Source organism: Labeo rohita, chromosome 22, assembly GCF_022985175.1.
Source record: "Labeo rohita strain BAU-BD-2019 chromosome 22, IGBB_LRoh.1.0, whole genome shotgun sequence".
Lineage (NCBI taxonomy): Eukaryota > Metazoa > Chordata > Actinopteri > Cypriniformes > Cyprinidae > Labeo > Labeo rohita.
Genome location: NC_066890.1, coordinates 16,703,842 through 16,725,972, shown reverse-complemented (window position 1 = coordinate 16,725,972; position 22,131 = coordinate 16,703,842). Strand labels below are relative to the sequence as shown.

Genomic DNA, 22,131 nt, shown 5'->3' with positions numbered 1-22,131 from the left:
AATTTAAAGTCTATATTTCTGAGTCTTAAACTCGGAATTCAGATTAAAAAAGTTCAAATTGAGACATTAAAACACAGAATTCAGAGCAAAAAAAGTACAAATTGTTAGATCGGAACTCGGAGTTTAAAAAAAAAAGTCCTAATTGTGAGTTCTAAACTCAGAATTCAGAGTAAAAAAGTCCAAACTGAGACATGTAAACAGAATTCAGAGTAAAAAAAGTTAAAACTGAGACATGTAAACAGAATTCAGAGTAAAAAAAGTTAAAATTGAGAGATGTAAACTCAGAATTCAGAGTAAAAAAAATACAAGTTGTAAGATCGGACTTCAGAGCAAAAAAGTACTAATTGTAAGATGTAAACTCGCAATTCAAAGCAATAAAATCCAATTTGCGAGATTGAAACTCAGAATTCAGAGCAAAAAAGTCCAAATTGTGAGATCGGAATTCAGAGTAAAAAAAAAAGTCCCAATTGTGAGTTTTAAACTCAGAATTCAGAGTAAACAAGTTCAAACTGAGAGATGTAAACAGAATTCAGAGGAAAAAAGTTCAAATTAAGAGATATAAACTCAGAAATCTGAGCAAAAAAACAACAACAAATTGTGAGATTGAAACTCAGAATTCAGAGTTCAAATTGAGAGATGTGAACTTGGAATTCACAGCAAAAAATTTTGAGATGTGAACTCGCAATTCAGAGCAAAAAACTCCAAATTGTGAGATTTAAAACTCGCAGTTCAGAGTAAAAATGTACAAATTGTGTGATTAAAACTCGGAAATCAGAGCAAAAAAGTCCTAATTGTGAGATGTGAACTTGGAATTCAGAGTAAAAAATTGTGAGATGTGAACTCGCAAATCAGTGCAAAAAAGTCCAAATTGTGAGATGTGAACTTAGAAGTCAGAGCACAATAAAAAAAACATCTAAACTGTGGGATGTAAACTCAGAATTTAGAGCAAAAAAAGTACAATTTGTGAGATGTATCTTCAGGTTGGGGAGATTACGAAATATAAACTTGTAAATGCGAAAAGAAAAAGTCAGAATTGACAAAGTCTCACTCCTCTTTTTTATTTATTTTTTTTTTTTTTTTTTTTTATATTCATTCCCAACATAAACTTTTAATTGCCAGATGCAAACTCAGAATTCAGAGGAAAAAGTCTGAAGTATTAAATGAAAAGTCGTGTTTATTTTATTTTATTTTATTTTATTTTATTTTTACGGAAACAGGCTTCCATAAAAACAGCATAGAAGATCTTAATTAAAATGAAAGGGCATTTTAAAAAAGTTGTATCTTATGTTGTTTGCACAAAATAGATGCTGAGTAAAAGTGTGCCATCGCCACCAATTAAACAGTTTCAAAATGATTCCGTCCAAAAAATGAAAATTAATTTTCAGATGAATAATTTCGACTGCAAATACATCATACATTAAGGTACAGTCACATTATAATTATTTTGGCGAAATTTTTTTGGACCAATTCCCAATAGAAATTCGTACGTTTGAGAGTTTCGCTTGACTCAAAAAAGTTTCCCACATGGATTTCGCTAGTATTCAAGACATTTACATGACGATTTACTAAAAACAGAAAAGTTTTAATTCTGCATTTTGAAAAAGTTTGCATACAGACAACATTTTCAAAACAATCCACAATAACGACTAAAAAAAAAAAGTATTATTCATACCTGGCCTGTAGGTGGCGACATCGCTTTGTAAAGAAACCCTATGTACCTGTAGTTTTCAAAAGTTTGCGTTTTTAGGCCTCCAAAACACCATTGTCATGTAAATGGCCTGCCAAAACACACTTCAAAACACTACTTTTTTTAGTTGAAATGGTTTCGTAAAATGACTGTCGAGCAAGGTTAAGTCTAACTGCGCCTATGTAGATTTTAAATTCTTCAAATTGTGCCTGTATAACTGTGTATTTGTATGACAGACAACTAATTGCTGTTTTTTTAAGCACGTGGAGGACGCGATCTCTGTAATGTTTTCAAATAATTTCCTCAGAGACAACACCGTCAATTATGTCCGCAGGATATCATCAGTTTTTCAATTAAAAAAACCCCTAACAGTTTTGTCAGCCATCCCGGCGTAATCGCAGCAGCTCCCGGAACATTTTGTTTGTCATCACGGTGATTTGGCCCATTTGTGGCTCTCCGGGGATCTGATGTCCCGGTCTTTGATCTGTGAGTTGCCTGTAATGACTGCTTTAATGTATTGAGATCAGGCTCCCTCGATGCTTTTTAGCTCCGTTTCAAAGACACAGGGATATTAGATGCGAGTCCTCGACTGAACCCTCAGATGATTGGACGGTGAGCTCTGCGCTGTATGGTCACCTTTAGTGGCATCGAATGAAATTTGCATTGAAAAACCCACCTGGGACGCCACACGGCTCTCACCCCATCTGCTGTAATCTGTATAAGCCGTTTTTTGATGTCGACGGACACTGCAATGATAAAGATGTCTTTATTAAGAAATGAAGAAATATTGAAAGCAATGTCCTCGCAGGTTTTTATAATTACAAGGACGTTTCGTTGCAATTATGTGGAGGTTTATGGTGAATTTAAAGGATTAGTTCACACAAAAAATTTAAATTCTGTCATCGTTTATGCCAAAACTTTCTCTGACTTTCTCTTTATTGTAGAAGATAAAAGATGAATTTTACATATAATGAATGGCAATGGGGCTGGCTGTCAAATTCTGAAATAACTTTTTTTAATATAAGATATTGCATTTTTAATAAACAGCTGGAAATAACTGAATGTAATACTAGAAATTAAAAAATAAAAAATAAAAAAAAAATCCTAAAGCTTAAAGAATAATAGTGCAAACTGTATATATAAACATGAAAACTGAATTAAAATATTAATAAATACTAATACTATTTTAATATATGAATGTTATACTGAAATATTTTAGCTTATATATATATATATATATATATATATATATATATATATATATTAATAACAGCAATACAAACTGAATATATAAAAATGAAAGCTAAATTGAAATATCAATAAATATTAATATATAGATGGTATATAAATACTTCAATAACACTGATATAAAATGGATTTTTGGAAACATCTGGAAATAACTGTACATTTTAAATAAATATAATAAAATGAGCATAATATAAATATTGTTTAAAACAAAAACACAAAACAAAATTCGTAAACCTTAAAATAATAGTATAAACTGAATATATAAAAATGAAAATTAAATTAAAATATTAATAAACACTATATTAGTATATAAATGGAATATAAATACTTCAGTAACACTGATACAAATACATACGGAACATACATAGAGATATATCTAAAAATAAGTAAATAAATACATGCAAAAAAAAAAATAATAATAATAAATAGTGCAACCTGAATATATATAAAACTGAAAACTAAATTAAAATAATAATAAATACTGTATTAGTAAATAAATGGTATATAAATACTTTAATTACATTTTGTGTGTGTGTGTATTTTGTAATTGGAATAAGATGAAAAACAAAAAACTTAAAGAAATATTGTCTTGCCACTATATAATATATCAACACTACTGCAAAACTTCAGTTACTACAACAAAAAATAAAATAAATCTAAATAAATCAAGTAGTTGTTGTTTTTCTAAAAAGCACATCAAATGACAATCTAAAGCTCTTAAATTAAAATGAAAATATAAAAATGAAAACTAATCCAAAATATTAATAAACAGTAGTACAATTAATACTTCAAAAGATATTTCAAAAGTTGAAGTACAAAAATGACTAAAAATGAAAATCTTTAATAAATAACAATAAATCTAAGTAGTAATTGTTTAAGAATAAATGTAAAATGACTAAATGTAAAATCTAAACTAAAATGATAATGCAATTGGAAAAAATAAATAAAAATATTAATAAGGACTATATTAGTATATAAATGTCATACAATTTAAAGTTGAAACTGAAAAAGAAAACTTTACCATATTAATATATATATATATAAATACTACTTCAACAACACTGATATGAATGCACATAAATATAAATAAAAAAGTGTGTGGGTTTAGAATGACATTAGGGTGAGAAAATTAGGTTGGTTGTGTGTGTGTGCGTGCGTGTGTGTGTGTGAACTAGCACACATGATTTAAAGAGGAACAAGCTCACAGTCATAGTTTGTGGCATTTGCATGGTTTCTCTGGAGATGGCCTTCAAAATCTCTTCAGATCTCTCAGAAAACAAGCAGAAAACTCAGCAGTCTTGGCAGGTTCTGTGACTCCTCTGCATCAGTAACTTCCCAGTGTGAAAAAGTGACACATTTTTGCTGCATCACTGTTTTTGACATATTCATCTAGCCATTCTCTGAGATCCTGTTGGTTGGTGAAGGTCATGGCAGCCTCAGCCTAAAGTCACTTTCATGTTTTTTTCTTCAGTGTTTACTTAGCTATATTGTTTTATGGTTAAAATATTAACATTACTGTTAAAAAGTTTAGGGTCAATTAGATTTTGAGCAGCAAATCAGCATATTAGAATGATTTCTGAAGGATCATGTGATACTGAAGACTGGAGTGATGATGCTGAAAATTCAGCTTTGCATCACAGGAATAAAGTATCTTTTTTAACATATTTGCATAGAAAACAGATATTTTAAATTGCAAAAATATGTCACAATATTGATATTTTTACTGTATTTCTAATAAAATAAATGCAGCCTTGGTGAGAAGAAGAGACTTCTTTTAAAGATATCAGAATTGCAGGCGTGCTGATATTTTTGGCCATGACTGTATGTTAAATTTTATATCTAATATATGTGTGTTCATATTGTAATACAGTAATCATAATCATGCAATCGAGATGAAGGAACACAATGTGCTTTCAGAAGATCTTTCATGAGAAACAGACTGACATGAACAAGCTCCAAGCAATAAATGTACAGAAGCAGTCCCTCAAGTCTCACGGCTGTCAGCTGAAGTGGAAGGAAACTTTGATGTTGTTTAGCTCACACACTTCACAAACATCAACCCCAACACAAACGTCAAGCGTTCGGAGCAGTTTTGTTTTCCAGATTGCATGAAACTTGTGAAATCAGCATCTCTTTTGTCAGGGTTTTCATTCTGTCTAGTTAATTAAGGCTTGGAGAAACACATCCTTAGCGTCTCTGTTAAATTCTGACGTTCGTTCTTAATTTAACCTCTTTTGTTTCTTTGATAGCTGCATGAAAGCCCCGAGTTCTCCCAAATTTGTGTCACTTCTCGCTGAGGTCTTTTCTTCTGTGTATTTGGGTTTTTTTAAGATGTTGACAGAGCCTGATAACGTGACGACAGTGAGACTCATCTTGCGACAGCCCTCCTCAGAATGGCTCAATTTCAGCATTGAGGAAATAAACATTTACCCGTGTGCAAAAGAGGTACGTCTGTAAATATATTGTCGTTTATGTCGCAATATAAAAGGAAGTGTAAAATTATGTCTGCAGTTGGACTGTATGTAGATGGATAGATGTTTTTGTGTTTGTTCTTATGAGTTGATCATTGTTTCCATAGTGAGATGTTCTTGACTGATTTTGTTTTTGATTTGTTTTGCTTTGCTATTTAGTATGTTTTTGTTTGCTTTTCATCCCTTTTATTAATTTATTTATTTATTCAGGGAGAATACACATCATTACATTCAGTTAATTTTAAATTTTGTCAAGGTTGCTAATTTTCATCTGTAGTCCCAAACCAAACTTTTTTTTTGTTTGTTGGGAGTTTGTTTTTTGTTAAGTTTTTTGTTAAGTTTTTTTTTTTCTTTGCCTGTGTTTTAGGTTGTTTTGTTTTATTTAGGTTGTATAGTTGTTTGTTGTTGTTGTTTTGTTTTTTCCTGCATTTTGTTTGCCTGGTTTTTGTTTTGTTTAGTTAGCAGCAATATTTTGAAAATATTTTGTTTTTGTCTTTCCATGGGTCAGATTTATTTATTTGTTTGTTTTATTTTGTTATTGTTTTTAAAAATTTCTTTTGTGTTGGAATTTTGTTTGGTCAGGTTTTGTTTGATGTTTTATTTGATTTAATTTTGTTCTGCATTGTGTTTACTTGATTTTTTTTTTTTTTTTTTTTGATTTGTTATGTTTGAAGAAGTACCACACCAGAATCAATCAGTGTTTTTGTCCTTCCAGGATGATAATGATAATGATAATAATAATAATAATAATAATAATAATAGTAGTAGTAGTAGTAGTAGTAGTAGTAGTTTTGTTTGTTGTTTGGTTGGGGTTTCTGTGTGTTTTCTTGTTTGTTTGTATATTTTTGTCTTGGGCAGCACTTGTTTTGCATTTTGTTAGCTTGTTTTTTTGTTTTGTTTAGGTTTAATCCGTATTATACCAGAACCTACAGCGTTAATCATCCAGTGTTAGTTTTTATTTCAGTTTATTGAAGTTTATTCATTCTTATATTGTTCTGCAGTTTTTTTTTATTATTATTTATTTATTAATTAATTAATTAATTCATTCATTGTTATTCATTTGAATTTATTTTGTTCTGCATTTTGGTTTTGCTTGGTTTTTGCTTAGTTTAGTTTGCAGCAATATTTTGTAAATGTTATTTTTGTCTTTCCAGAGAATTTTTTGTGTTATTTATTTATCTTCTGTTTCTGTGAAGGTGTATTTATTTATTTAGTATTTTAACCCAAATCTACAGTTCATCAGACTCTTGAGATGTGTGTTTTTTTTGGTGTTTTTGATTTTATTTATTTATTTATTTATTTTTTTTTAGTATTTGATTTGTTTGAAGCATTACCACAGCAGAATGAATCGGTGGATGTTATTTTGCCTTTTCAGGACTCAGTTTTTGATTTGTTTTGTTCTGTTCTGTTTGTTGTTTGGGTTAGGTGTTTGTTTTGCATTTTGTTTGCTTGGTTTTTGTTTTGTTTAGATTTTAATCAGTATTTTACCAGAACCTACAGAGTTGATCATTATTTTATTTTTTTATTTTTTGACTTTTTTGCATTTTTTTTGTTTTTTTGTTTGTTTTGTTCTGCATTTTGTTTGCTTTTTTTTTTTTTTTTTTTTTTTTTTTTTTTTTTTTGAGGCTGTATTTTACCAAGAATTTATCAGATTATTTTAGGGTTTTTATGTTTTGTTTTGTTTTGCTTTAGTTTTGTTTGTGTGTTTTGCTGTGTTTGTTTGAATGTTTTTGTTGTTATTTATTTATTTATAGGCTAGCCACACATTTAAAGATTTTAAGGCACAGGGTTATGTGTTGCCTGATTCCAGGCTTGTTGTACGTGATTTTGTGTGGTGTCATTATTGAGACGTAGCGTCCCTAAACTTGACTCTTGATCGGGCTGTCTCTGATGTGATACCCACAACAGCCAATGAGAGTGAGCAAACGTCACCTACCGGATGTTGCGTGCATCTATAGCTGAAACTTGGCAGCCACAAACATGCCACAAAAGCAGAGCACTGACAAAAAACATCACCCATCACCCAATACATTGTTTTTCCAAACTGTCTTCATATCTGTTGTCTCGCATGGTTTTAAAATCAGTTAAGATATGAAAACCATCTAGTGTATCCCAGGCCTTAGTTTAGGTAATTTAGTAATTTTGCATTTTGTTTGCTCCGTGTTTGTTTTGCATTTTGTTTAAATCAGTATTTTACCTTCAAAACCGTCAGAGCTGATGTGTTGTTTTTGTTTGTCCAGGACTCAGAGCGAGACGTTCCTGTCTGGTTATCCACTCTCACACCTGTAGACGAACCTCTTGATTTGAACGTGAGTATTACGTCCTACTGCATAATTTGTCGTATAAAATGCTGCAGTTCTCATCTAATGAATATTGAAAAACTTGTTGTTTAACAGCATATACAATGCTCCCTTGAAAGACTGTTAGTGCCATTTCATTTAACAACACACAAGCATCTCTGTAGTTTCTATGTATTTATGCAGCTGCGAGGTGTTAATTAACGCCGTGGCTTCAGAACGGACTGAAAAGATAATTACGGAAATGTATGAAACTCACAGGTTGTCATTTTTTTTAATCACTCAGCATTGTGTCCATGTCCCAGTTCTCATTTATCCGTCATTTGCATTAGAAATGTAAGACGCTTGTTTGATGGTTTGAAAGTGTCTCTTTAGGTTTATTGATGAATGCTCAACTTAATGTTTATTTAAACAGTTTCACCACCTGAAAAGCAGAGGAAGTAATCATAATTCATAATTCGTTGTTTACCTGCAGCATTTCAATGGGGTAAAACACATTTTCAGATGTAACTTTAATAAGACACTAATGAACTTTATAGTTTTAGGTTCTGTGTAAATAAGTTTTCATTTTATGTCAGGAATGTGTTGTTGTTGTTGTTGTTGTTGTTGTTGTTGTTGTTGTTGTTGTTGTTGTTGTTGGTATATGTGAACCTGGGGGGTGTTTCATAAAACAAGTTTTAAAAAATCGATCACTTTGACCCATACAGTTGTATTTTTGGCTATTGCTACAAATATACCTGTGCGACTTATGACTGGTTTTGTGGTCCAGGGACACATATTATATTGTAAGGTTAGTTAAAGACTTTTTAAGACCTGTAAGTAAAGAAATTTAAAGAAATATACTGAATGTAACACAGTGCATTAGTATGGTCTCTAAATATAACACAGTACATCAGTATGGTCTCTAAATGTATACATCTTATATTGGCAACAGTTTCCAAGTTTGGAAATATAACTTCTAACAGATCTCAGATCTCCTTTTTACTTTTTCATTCAGCTTTTGGTTCCTGTTCCAAACCACTAGAAAATGGAAATAAGCAGTGTTGGGAGTAACGCATTACAAGCAACGCAAGTTACGTAATCAGATTACTTTTAAAAGGAACTAGTTAAGTAACAGATTTCTTTTAAATTTGCAATGAAGAGAAATTGCACTTCCTTCAGCCTGAAAGGGCCATTGCAGTTGCCGTTTATTTATTTATTTATTTATTTAAGGTGATAAAAGTAACCCAAAAAGAATGTAATGCATTCCCAAAAAGTAACTAAGGAATGCAATCACAGGGCTCCAGACTGTAACCAAATGGTTGCATTTTGCGACCATTTTTTTTTCCTGACGGTGCAACTAAATTTTGTAAGCAGTCGCACTCATAAGCACTGCCATTTCTGTTGCATATGTGAAACATCAGACGGCAACGGAACAATACACAGTGCGATTCGTTTTACAGCTCGGACCGCAACACAAACAAACTTGTCCAAACTCAGAACAGCTTTATTCAGGAACCAAAGTTGACTTTGTTACACCGTTGCTGCACAGTACTGTGAGATCCAGTGAGAAGTGTTGAATTTGCCGCAGAAAAAATAAGGTTGCTGCGAGATCTAGTTAGAATCATTCAAATTCTGCCCAGAATTCTCTGTTATAAACAGCACTGACGTACGTCAGAAAACCAGAAGTAGTAACACCAACTAACAATGGTGTTGTGGCAGAAATGGTCGAATGTTATTACTTTATTCATTTCAGGGTTTGTACAACTTTTTGAGAGAGAAATTCAATGTTTTTCAATTACTTTTAAACATTTCACACAACTATTTCCAGCACTTTAAAGCTCTAAAATGATCCAATTTGAATTTTATTTTTAATGGGATGACCAAAATATTCTTTGTGGTAAACAAACATGTATAATTTTTTTTTACATAAACATACCATTATAACATCATCATTATAACATGCAGATCAAGGTGCTTAAAAATCAATGCCTTTTCTATTTGATATGAGATTTGAAAAGGGAATTTCAAAATCGCTTCTAATGATTTTAAAAAGCACGTAGTGATAGGTGAAACTGAGCTTTTCAAAACACAGAGTCAGTAAACCGTTGCATCGCAAAATGATTCATTGTTTCTAAGTGCTGATTGTGTATTGCAAATTATTTATTTCATATCAGGACTTAAAATTGCGTGACGCAAATCATTTGACTTGCATCAGGACTTCGGAGTGCACATTGTGAATCTTTTTGCGAACTGAGTGATTCAAATCAAAGATTTGCGATACACAAAGTTCCAATCTAAGTCAAATGATTTGTGATCCATAATGCTGATTTAAAAGGATGGTTTGCAAATCATTATTGAGGTCGGGACTTTAAAGCATGGTTCACAAATAATTTAATTTAGATCAGAACTTCGGAGCAGGTTCGCGAATCTTTAGCTTTAGATCTGAACTTCAGAGCGCTGATCGTGAATCGTTTGATTCAGATCGGGACTTCAGTGCAGGTTTGCGAATCATTTGATTCAGTTTGCAGTTGAGAACATTTATGGTGAATCATTTGTTTCAGGTCAGGATTTCGGAGCAATTTTGTGAATCTTTTTTTTTTTTTTTCTTAAACAGTAGAAAACATCAACCCATTTAATACAGTACAGTTATAAAAAAAAAGAAAAAAAAAAAAAACACAAAAAAACAAATCCCTTAAGAATATTACCCGTGGCTTTACTATAGTAAAAGTATAGTGATACTTTGCATGTGCTTCACTTTATTTTTGCCTTTTTTTTTATTAGTATAGTTTTATATATATATATATTTTTATATATATATATATATATATATATATATATATATATATATATATATATATATATATATTTATTATTATTATTATTATTATTATATATATATATATATATATATATATATATATATATATATATATATATATTATTATTATTTTTTTTTTTTATTTGAAAGATAAGACATTATTTGATAAGTGAGATCTCTGATTGAAGTTCTTGGAAATTAAATGAGTAATGCTCAAAGTCCTTGAAAGTTTCATTTTACAGTATCTGTATGAACCCTGTTATAACCAGTAGATGGCAACAGAGGAGCACTTATACTTTTTGCTTTATATTCTGAAATGATACAATCACTATTATAAAACTTCAAATCGTCAAGTAATCAGATTTTTGTCAGTTTTACACTTTTTTTTTAATGTATGAAGTAAGAAAAGGTATTATAAAGTTAATACTTTAGAAGACTAATGGTACATTTTATAGAAGTAGAATATACACATTTTCTATATAAAAATTATATTTTGCACATTGTTGTTAATAAAAGTAAATTTTGTATGCCTCCCAACTCAAGCTTAGTGCTTTCCTGTCAAATCTGTATGGACATGGAATAAACAAGAAATTAACATGTAATATTTTTAGTAACTGTACTTATTAATGCAAAACAATAGTAATTTTATGATTAAATGATCTATCTTTTTAATACTCCAACACAACATCTCCAAGCCAGTTCATTATTTTTAGAAGTAACTTTCCCCAACACCATAAAAATAACTTTTACTGAATCTTCTTGCACTGCAAAAAACAAAAAAAGTATTGTGTTGTTTTGAGTTTGTGATTAAAACATAAACAAATATGGACCAATGGGCTCAGAAAAAACAAAACAAAAAAAACTTTATTCAAAGAGAAATGAAGTTTTAATACCCCATTGACTAAATATAAATTTGAATTCTGTTCATTTTTATATTTTTTTTTTATACATGTTCAATTTGCATAGTTAATGTATGTTTATTTAAGGATGTTTAGCCTATATATTTGTATTGGAAAACAAATCAAAGATACTGAGGAGGATATTCACTTTAATGTCATGTCTTTATAAATTTAAGACTTTCAGCTCTGATTTAAGACCTTCATTTGTGAAAGTGTGAATTAAGGCTATATAAGAAATTAAAAGCCCATTATTATAAACATTAAAAGCCCATATTATCTACCAGCAGTAACAAAATCATCCTTTAGACCAATACTCTAAAACTCATACAAATGATAATGAATATTTGTAATTAAAATGGGTTGAATGTAATATATGTGCTTTAAAACAAATATTTAAAGAATATTGATTCCTCTAATAATTATTCTCCTCTCTATGACAGTACTTTACTGCCACTTGCTGGTCATACTTGAATCTGCAACCTTACAAATACTAAGATTATTATTTTATTTGTTTATTTTTTTGTTTTATTTCACACACACTCTGCTCATTGGTGCTCTACGGAAAATTGCTAAGGTTAAAAACAATGCCAGGGTGAGGATGGTTTCTGATGTGCCTGTGGTGATGGTTTTCGAGTGCACTACACCTTTAATAAACAGAGCAATGCTGCAGTTAATGTTTGTGTGTGCGTGTGTGTTTTGTTCGATTCTTTAGGGACTTCCTGATCCAGAGACAGTTTCCTCCAGCATTCAGCAGATGTGGGCACTCACTGAAATAATGCAGGCAAGCCAAACGGCAGCTTCAATTGGACGTTTCGACGTGAGTTACGCTGCGATCTACCTATACTGTTATCCTGGTTTTGTACTGAATTAACATGTATACTCCATTTGCAGGTGGAAGGCTCCTATGACGTCAAATTACTGTCGTACACATGACGGGAAAGCTGAAAACTGAACCATACTACAAATTCATCGACTGTTTATTCAGTTTAGAATTGAATTTCTTGAGCTACTGACTACTTGCACTGAGATAGTTGTATTTAAAATTGTACTTATTATTTATATAGTGTGTTTTATTGATATTTTATCCCACTTAATATTTATTTTAAGGTTTCAGAATAGTTTAGCTTACTTCACATGAAAACTTGTCTATCTATCTATCTTATTTGTCCCATAACAGCGGGCACAGCCATTTGTAAGTTTTATGGGTCTGGTTTCAGGTCTCATCATCATTCAGCTATTTTTAGCTGTGCTTGTTATTTGCAAATTAGTGTCTTAACATATTTTAATGTATCTTAATTATGAACACACAAACCGTTTTACCGTTTACTGCAATTTGTTATTCTTCTGGTTACTTCCCTACAGCGGCTAATTAACCGGAAGTCTCGCTCGTAGGCTTATCCCGCGTCGAAGAATAAGGTGTATATTTTTTTCTTTCAGCACAGTATTATGTATAATACACACAAACGATTGAAAATTCATTCGTCGAAAGTTATGAAGAGCCCGTATCTCATCAGTTGATGTGTAAATTAGCAAGACTGCTTTGCGCATTTGTGTTCACATTCAATAAAAATAATCTTCCATGCGTTCAAATGTTTCTCATTCATCTTAGACTCCGTCGTTTGTAAATAATACTAATGAATCTCAGTAACGTTATGTAATTACATTGATGTACAGTGTAGGCTTCTTTCTTAAGATTTATTGTCATATTTTCAGCACGGAGTTAGATAAATAGGCTACTGTTGTACCACGTAACGGCAACCTAAATATTAAGATAACCGTCATGTTGAAGTTTTAAAGAGACATCAATCTAGCCAGACTTCACTATCGTATCTTTTGACGTCTGTTTTCAAATGTTAATGAAATACGTCTCACTTTGTGTTAATTAAAACTCAATGGACATGTTCATGGTTGCCAGGCAGTAATCAAGAGCAGCGCTGCTTCCTAATGCTAATCATTGGAAATCAATGGTCGGCGTCCAAGAGGAGCCTCCATCTGTCTCTGCTGGCATCTCGCGTACATCAGAGAGACCATCGTCTATGCAACATTAGCCTGCAAATGGAGCGCCGCGATTCCGTACCCACAATGTCGGGCGAAAAGATCTTTCTTGTGCAGAATCCGATGGATGATATTCGTAAGTTAAACTCTCTTAAGTGACTAAACGGCGTTGTGTGTCAGTTTGAGTCATTTTATTATCTGCAGCGTGAGCTACGCCTATGTTTTTTTTTTTTAAATAGCGCTGGGTTTTATATGAATTTAATGTGTCATCATAATTATAACTTTTTCAAAGCACTTCAACTTAAAGTTTATTCATTTTACTTACCAAGATTCGCACGGTTCATTTGCTTGTGTCTCCAATAGATGGCAGCAGATAAACACGTAAACAAATGACGTAAACAAAATGATCACCTGCCAGTTTGGAGATAGCAATTTTAAATATTTCACAGTCTTAACACCCACATTTAATCCATTTTGATGACACGACTGTTAGTCAAAAACTGGGAAATAATCTATCCACGTAAGTAAAAAAATCTGTTTATTATGATATATGTGACCCTGGACCACAAAACCAGTCATAAGTGTCAATTTTTCAAAATTGAGCTTCATACATCATCTGAAAGCTGAATAAATAAGCTTTTCATTGATGTATGGTTTGTTAGGATAGGGCAATATTTCAACAATTTCAGTATATGGAATCTGAGGGTGCAAAAAATTCAAAATATTGAGAAAATCTCCTTTGAAGTTTACCAAATTAAGTTCTTTGCAATGCATATTACTAATCAAAAATTAAGTTTTGATACATTTACAGTAGGAAATTTACAGAATAGCTTCATGGAACATGATCTTTACATAATTTCCTAACGATTTTTGGCATAAAAGAAAAATCTATAATTTTGACCCATACAATGTATTTTTGGCTATTGCTACAAATATAGCCCAACGACTTAAGACTGGTTTTGTGGTCCAGGGTCACATATAAGCCGTTAGATGACTGTTTTTGTAGGGAAAGGGGAAAGTTAGCGCAGAAGTAAAAACTTACTGAAACTGTACTCGCCCTCAGGTCATTCAAGATTTAGATGAGTTTGTTTCTTCATTAGATTTGTGACCCTGAACCACAAAACCTTAAGTAGCACCCCTGCTGAGAGAAAAAAAAAAAAAAAAAAAAAAAAAAAAAACAGCACCATCACAAAATTTGTAATGGGTTTACTGGTTATAATGTGACTTGTATTGGTTTTAATGGAAACCTGGACCCTGTTGGTCTCTACTGGTGTTCACTTTCTATTGGTGACTTGTTAAAACCAATAAATCCTAATGGAATATGTCCTAAAACACACTACAGAAAACCATTTTTATGTTTTAATGGTTATAAATGGATGGTTTTGTAATGGTATTTGTAGTGGAAAGCATTAGAATTTTCCGTGATGGGTTATTGTTTTTGTACATTTGTAGCAATAGCCAAAAAAATATGTATGGGTCAAAATTATACATTTTTCTTTTATGCCAAAAAAATCGTTAGGATATTAAGTAAAGATCATGTTCCATGAAGATATTTTGTAAATTTCCTACCGTAAATATATCAAAACTTAATTTTTGAGTAGTAATATGCATTGCTAAGAACTTAATTTTGGACAACTTTAGGCAATTTTCTCTCTCCAAATATTGTCCTATCCTAACCATAACCAGTAGAAAGCTTATTTATTCAGTTCTCAGATGATGTATAAATATCAATTTTGGAAAATTAACCCTTATGGTTTTGTGGTCCATTTTCAGTAATATAAGCTCAAATTACTTGCTCACCAATGGAGCATATATAATTTCGAATCCAAACAGCTGATAAAAACACCACAATAATAATCCACACCACTCCAGTCCATCAATTAACACCCTGTGAAGTGAAAAGCAGCATGTTTATAATAAACAAACTCAATTATCAATGGGTTCTAACTTGAAACTATTGCTTCTGGCTAAAATATGAGTCAAAAGTCATTTCATCTGATGGTTTAAGGTTGAAACACCTTAATAATGATTCTTTCTCAAAAGCTCATCTGCATCTTGGATGGCTTGGGGGTGAATACATTTGAGCCAATTTTCAAATCAGACGATGATAAACTTGTCTAAACTTGCAACTGGTATATGTGAAAAATATATTTTCTTCAGATCTCATGATGTTAGTGTGGATGGTTTCTCTAGTCATTTCATTCTGTCTCCAAAAGATGGCAGTAGCTAAACATGCTGAGCAAAGAAGTACTGGCAGAACTAAAATGGCCTGCACTGATAGACTGGTAAAATCAACTAAACACCACCTGTTAGTTCAGTGGTAATGAATGGATTTTACTTCACGCAAAAACTAAGGAAAGACCCATTACTCGCCACATTAGGTTAAAGGATGTTCTGGGTTCAATACAATTGAAGCTCTATGCAAGTTAAGCAGTATCAACAGCATTTTAGGCATAATGTCAATTACAGCAGAACATAATTTCGACTTGTTTCTACTTAGAATGGAAGTCTGTGAGACAATTGTTCGATTCTAAGTAGGTAATGGTCAATGTGTTGTTGTTTCACAAACTGGTGCGAATTGATATGCAATCAATACAGCTTCTGTTGAAACCTGCTGAACTAAAATATTTCTTTAATATCTTCATGACCACATGATACTTAGCATTCAACATAATGCAAACATAGACATTTTCTGCAGGCAGAAGATAAGATTTTCAGTTTGCAAATCTCAAAAAACAGACTAGGGAAGTTTAGCTCCCATTTACATCTTTGAGTTCAAGCAGATGTGCGGAATGGACTTTTACAAGATTTAAGCCCACAAAGGGAGAACAAACTTCACAAACCACCTGTCGTCATTCTGCAGAATAGCTGATATGCCAAACTTGGAGATGGAAATGAGCCTCAACCAATTTGCATGTTAAATCTTCAAATGTTCTTTGGAAGGGCAGTATGTTCCTCTTCATAGTGTTTATGTACAGTAGTCAATCTCCAAAAATGCCAACAAAGATCCGTAAGAGTGTCCTTCTGTTTTATATTTTCAATCTGGGAAGCCAAAATGATAACCTTCTGTGAGGAATCCACCAAAATTGGACTTGTATATTGGAATGTGTCAAATACCGAGCAAAGAAAGGGTACGATTTCATCGTATCATGTCTTTCCTGAGGCTAATGCTAGGGGGTCTGAATTAACGCATATAGTGGCTCTGTAGAAGTCATTTGAATGGGAATTGATACACTGTAAACCCGGATAAGTTCTACTAACTTAAAAAAATTGAGGCAACTGATTGCCGCTATTTTTTTAAGTTTGCAAACTTAAATATCATCAGTAAGCATATAGCTACTTACTTTGAGTACCTGTAAATTATAAACAAACATTAATTTAAATCAAAATATATATTTAGTGTTTTGTTCATCTTTACTTTAGTGCAACTCAAAGTTTTGAGTACTGACAACTTTAATTATTTCACTTAATTAAAATATCCCTCAAATATATATCAAAATTTTTAATTGATCTAAACTTAGTTTAAGGAGCTTTAAGTGTTATTAAATCAAATTATATAATTTACATAACTTAAATTGTAGTAGTAATGTTACTTAAATATTTTGTGGCAACTGATTGCCTTGTTTTTTTTAAGTTTCCTGTACTCAAATATCTACATTTTACAACTTAACAGTACAAATTACAAATCTGAAATCATTAAACAAAGTACAAAAATTTATTATAAAACATGAGACATTAAAACAGTTCTGTGCAATAAAAAGGCACACCAGCTCAAATAAATTACATTAAAATATTACCTTAACAGCCATTATGCCAACAAAAACTGTGACCACAGTTCTGTGCAACAAAAAAAGGCATACCTGGCATGAATCAGCAAGTCATTCTTTAGAGCCAGCACCCTTGGCTTAAGTTTGCCATCATCAAGACCCAAAAGAACCTTCTAAATAAACTCAAACGTGTTGGCCATCTCTTTTGGATATGAGAGATCCAATGCATAGATTAAGCCAAACATCAAAAGGAAAGCATCAGAGTCTCTGAAGGTTTGTTATGACAACTCCATTCTCAAGGATGATCAAAATCTTCTCTGTATTGTACCGAACTGCAATGTCTGGGAGTTCTCGGATGACTGTCAAAAGGGCAACTGATGAATCAACATCTGGCTCTTCTGAATCATCTTCAATCTGGATGTAAAAAGTATTGAAACACAATTACCAAATGCTATCTTACCAGTGTGAAAAAAAAATGCTGAAATATAATCCTAAGAAATATGCAGAATAAGTGACTTACCGTGCATATTTTAAAGAATTTTGAGGTGTCTTCTCTCAGATACACAGGAAGTGCACAGAGCGCTGTTGTTCGCCTTGTGTGTACATCATGTTGATCCTTAAAGTTCACATTGAAAACAATGTTAAAAGTGGAACACACACGTTTTAGCCAGCACAAAACCAAACAATGCTAACTTGACACAGAATGAATGCCAAAAAGTTGATCAAGGCATAGATAAAACTCTTAAAGGGACAGTTCATCCAAAAATAAAAATTGTGTCATCATTTACTCACCTTTAAGTTGTTCCAAATCTGTATAAATGTCTTTGTTCTGATGAACACATGATGATATTGAGAAGAATGTTTATAACCAAACAATTATTGGACCCCATTGACTACCAGCATTCTTCCAAATGTCTTCCTCTGTGTTCATCGAAACAAAGTATAGTAAGTTATACAGATTTGGAACAACGAGCAAGTAATTCATGACAGAATTTTCATTTTTCTGTGAACGATCCCTTTAAAAGTTTTTAATGTATTTTAAATCAACGGTTCTCAAACCTGTCCTGGAGGACCCCCTGCACTGCAAATTTTGTATGTCTCCCTCATCTACACACATGATTCCATTCATCAGCTTGTTGTAGAAACTGCAAGAACTAAATTGGGTGTGTCTGATCAGGGAGATATACAAAATGTGCAGGGCAGGGGGTCCTCCAGGAAAGGTTTGAGAACCACTGTTCTAAATTAAATACAAAAAATTCAGAAAATGTTTACTCATCACTTAGTACATGATAAATCCAAGTCATAGTTAGACTTATATATTTGGATCAAGTGATAATATTCAGTATATACAGTCAAAACAATGTCTGTTGAAGCATTAAACAACAATAATACCATGATAATACCTTTAAGTCATAAAAGTGCATCAGCAGTTTTTCCAGTCTTCGCTGCTCTCTGTCGATATAAAGTCATCAGGCGAAAACTTAACTAAACCTAAACTTCAGATGCAATAAATAAACATTTAATTCAGTATTTTATTTATTTATTTATTTTTTTTTTTACAAATTTTTATATTTTGTAATAGAATTATATTTGCAAGAATGTGTGTCTCACCTTAGGAACTGCAATAGGAACAACGTGGACTCAATAGGCCTGTGAAGTTCAAACTAGTTTTATGCATCAAAAGGTCGAAGAAAAGATAACACAAAGAAAACTAATTTTCATCAAATGATCTGCAGCTGACTCCACCTATACAAAAATACACACATTTTCAGAAAGTCCAAACTGTAAGACTGCATATGTACTGCATCATTTAATATCCTTTTTTTTTGTAATATTCTTTCAAAACAAAAGACAACCTTATTTGGTATTTCTTAAAAAATGTTGAATTTTAACAGGCAGTGACAATCCTAAAAACATAATGCCAATGAAATAACCTTTAACTTCAGATTTACGTAAACATTTAGCGTCAACGGGGGAAATTTCATTAAACAAAATCTATGTTCGTGTAAGGATTATGTTACAAAAATGTTCGTGTCTCACCTTGGGAACTGAAACTGCGGGAACAGCGTGGACAGATGGACCGGACAGGCCTGTTAAGTTCAGACTACTTTTATGCATCAAATCGTCGAAGAAAACTATCCATAACACAAAGAAAAAAGATAGAACACGCACTTTCACCAGATAACCTGCAGCTGACTTCACGTATAGAAAGAATACACGACTTAATATGTTTAAAAATGTTCATGTGCGCTGCATCATTTAATATCCTAACGTTAGAGAAATTTAGATATGCTTGTACACTTTTAACTGGTAGCTCTATTCTAAATATTCTGAAAAACTGTACACATTAACTAGAAAACCTAACGAGCGTGGATGGTGTGAGTGTAGCCGATACCAACTATAAATAGACGGCAACATTATTTGAAACAGCTGAATACTTGCATATGTTTGTAGACATCCAAATAGAGCGCGAACTTCTGTGCATCTGTTTGAAACACGCCTGAGTGCACGTTCAGCGATGACGTCACTTTTTCGTAAAAAAAGACGCCACTAGAGGGCGTATGTTTGACATTAAAATATTTGATTATGGTTGAATCTATTTTTCAAGTTCCCTAAACTCATAACTTTAGTGTAGTTGTAAAAACTAAAACTAAAAATTACTGTTAACTTAAAACTCTGATAGATGTTGTGTAAACTGAAAAATAATAGTTAGCTAAACTTTTTGGCACATTTTGAGTACCAGGTACTTTACATTATAAGTTAGTTATACTGTTTGGGTTTACAGTGTAGGGTGTCCTTTACAATAGGTCTTAATTGGCATTTCATCCATTTCAGAGGTTGGCCAGAGGACAAGTATCCGTCACTGAGAAGCAGAACATCATCCTGAGTGGGATTTTAATTGAAACCGAATTATTGAGAGACTTGTTCTCGACTGACAGAGAAGATTTGTCTTGACTCGGCCGACAACTGGTATTTGAATTCAATATTGACATGACTTGTGCGATTACGCTTCTCTGGCCGAAAGATTAACTGTGAAGAAACAATTAGTTTCTGCATTAAACAGAAACTTCTGCTGAAAATGAAGCAATTATCTTCCTCAGCAAACTCATCAGGTCCTTTAATAAGTGGAAAAGTGTGAGGCCTTTGACCAGTATTTAGTTCACACTTGGTTTGCTCTCAAATAAAAGCCCAGACCGTTGTTGTCTGAATTTAAACGGCAAGAGAAATGCTTTGGAGAAGCAGTAGCATGCAAAGTGTTCACTGGCGGTTGATGTCCGTTACGCGTAATTGTTGTAGTACCAAGTAGTTATTCCCCAACAGGGAGCTTCTAAACTGCAAGGGGTCAGACACTTTGTGAGAACAAAGCAATCCATTCCTACCCCGTTAAGTAGAACTGACTCATTCAATTCAAGCAGCTCAGGCAAACCTTTCACCCTTAAATGCCATCAACTCTTAGTCATGTCTGCCTTCATCAGATTTTCAACTCTTTTTGAATCCTAAACTCATGCGAGTCTCATTTCTTTCACATTTTTACAACTAAAAGTCTTAAATCTCTTTTCACACTTGAACTAGCATGATATTGGTACAGTTTTGGTTCTGATTGGCCCCCAAACCTGTATGACTTTCCTTTTGTCTAAGAAGTGAGGAATTTCAAACTTTGCCATACCGTGATTGCTTTAAGCATTTTTGCACCACAACTGGCTTTAAAAGAAGTGGAAAAACTAATGAGAGTCTTCACTAACAATCCCCTGTTTGCCATTGGTAGAATATGCATTCATTCCATTGGCAGAAAGCCATCTCTGAGTGATCTGATTGGCTAACACGCACGGTTCACAGGCAGATTACATTTTGTTTACAAAACAGTCTAGGACTGTTACGATAACAAGTGTGAATTCTCAGGGTTGGGTTTTTAAGTGCTCAAACAGGCAAAAGGGACATTTTATGTGATATTTTCCTAAAAGATTTACTCACACGCTCTTAAAAATAAAGGTCCATTATTGGCATTGATGGTTCTATGAGCCTTTTACATCCATAGAGCATTTCCAATGTACAAAAGATTCCTTTTAAAATGAAAAATGGTTCTTTTTATAATATTAAAATGCTCTTAATTCTAAGAGAAAGTGGGGGAAATTAATTGTAGCCACTGTGCGGTCCAAATTCAAACTATCAGAGATTTGTTTCTCCCGCCCCCTCATCCTCAGACTGAATATGTTGCCAGATTGGCAGGAACCGCACAATTGACAATGGGAAGCAACAATGTTTACGCTGTAAGTTGATGAGTTTATTTTTCTGTTTTAATATGCCTCTGGTCATAGAGCTTTTTAGATGGATGGTGAGGCTTTTTACATTGTTTTACATCACTGTTTTTTCCAACAACTTGGAACCCAGAGTGCCAAAATACTATTGGGTAAACTGGCAGTGTTCACAAAGAACAAAACAAAGACATTCTGACATGGAACACACATTCCAAATTAGATTAATTGGTTGTAGCATTGTTTTTCAGAGAAACAAGTATGAGAACTTAGCATTTTTCCTAAATATCTGCAAACATATGATGGAATTGTATGCTTTAGTACAGTTAAACACCTTTAACATCCATTGAAGGTGCTTTTAGTGTTTAAAATGTTTTCACACTAAGAAAAAAAGATGATTCTTTGAAGAACTGATTACTAGAAGGTTCTTTAAGCCAGGCTCAGACTACAGGAGTTTCATACTCTTAAATTATGCAATCTTGTTGCAGCACACACAAGGGGACTCTTCGCAGGTTTTCTTCCCTTAAATCTTAAAACGCACACACTACAAGATTTGAAAATTGTGGCGCATCACACACTACAAGATATGATTTACGCTTAAATGCATACCTTGGGTCTTTAGCGACCCAGGACGTCACCCTCTTCCTTCCTTATTTATTAAAGTTAGACATCAACTTTCTTAGTATTCCTCGATATATTTATTTAAAAACAATA

At 32.6% G+C, this 22,131-nt stretch overlaps 1 protein-coding gene and 1 long non-coding RNA gene across 6 annotated transcripts in view; one reads left to right on the top strand and one right to left on the bottom strand.

The window, feature by feature from the left end:
• Positions 1-22,131, top strand: part of nicn1 (nicolin 1) — a 63,966-nt gene that overhangs the window by 1,700 nt on the left and 40,135 nt on the right. For 2 of the 5 annotated variants that reach the window (XR_007825375.1, XR_007825374.1), the window contains exons 4-7: positions 5,267-5,380; positions 7,647-7,715; positions 12,115-12,219; positions 12,294-13,533. Coding sequence is in view for 3 of the 5 variants with exons in the window: in XM_051095208.1 (XP_050951165.1) it covers positions 5,267-5,380; positions 7,647-7,715; positions 12,115-12,219; positions 12,294-12,335 (330 nt within the window). In the remaining 2 variants the exon portion in view is untranslated. Of the gene's footprint in view, positions 1-5,266; positions 5,381-7,646; positions 7,716-12,114; positions 12,220-12,293; positions 14,387-22,131 lie in introns of those variants that run through there. The other 3 variants (XM_051095208.1, XM_051095209.1, XM_051095210.1) reach the window with 3 other exon arrangements.
• Positions 17,094-18,645, bottom strand: LOC127153919 (uncharacterized). Its single transcript, XR_007825376.1, has 3 exons — positions 18,568-18,645; positions 17,685-17,780; positions 17,094-17,578 (listed from the first exon to the last, which is right to left on the bottom strand). It is a non-coding gene; the product is annotated as an uncharacterized LOC127153919 (long non-coding RNA).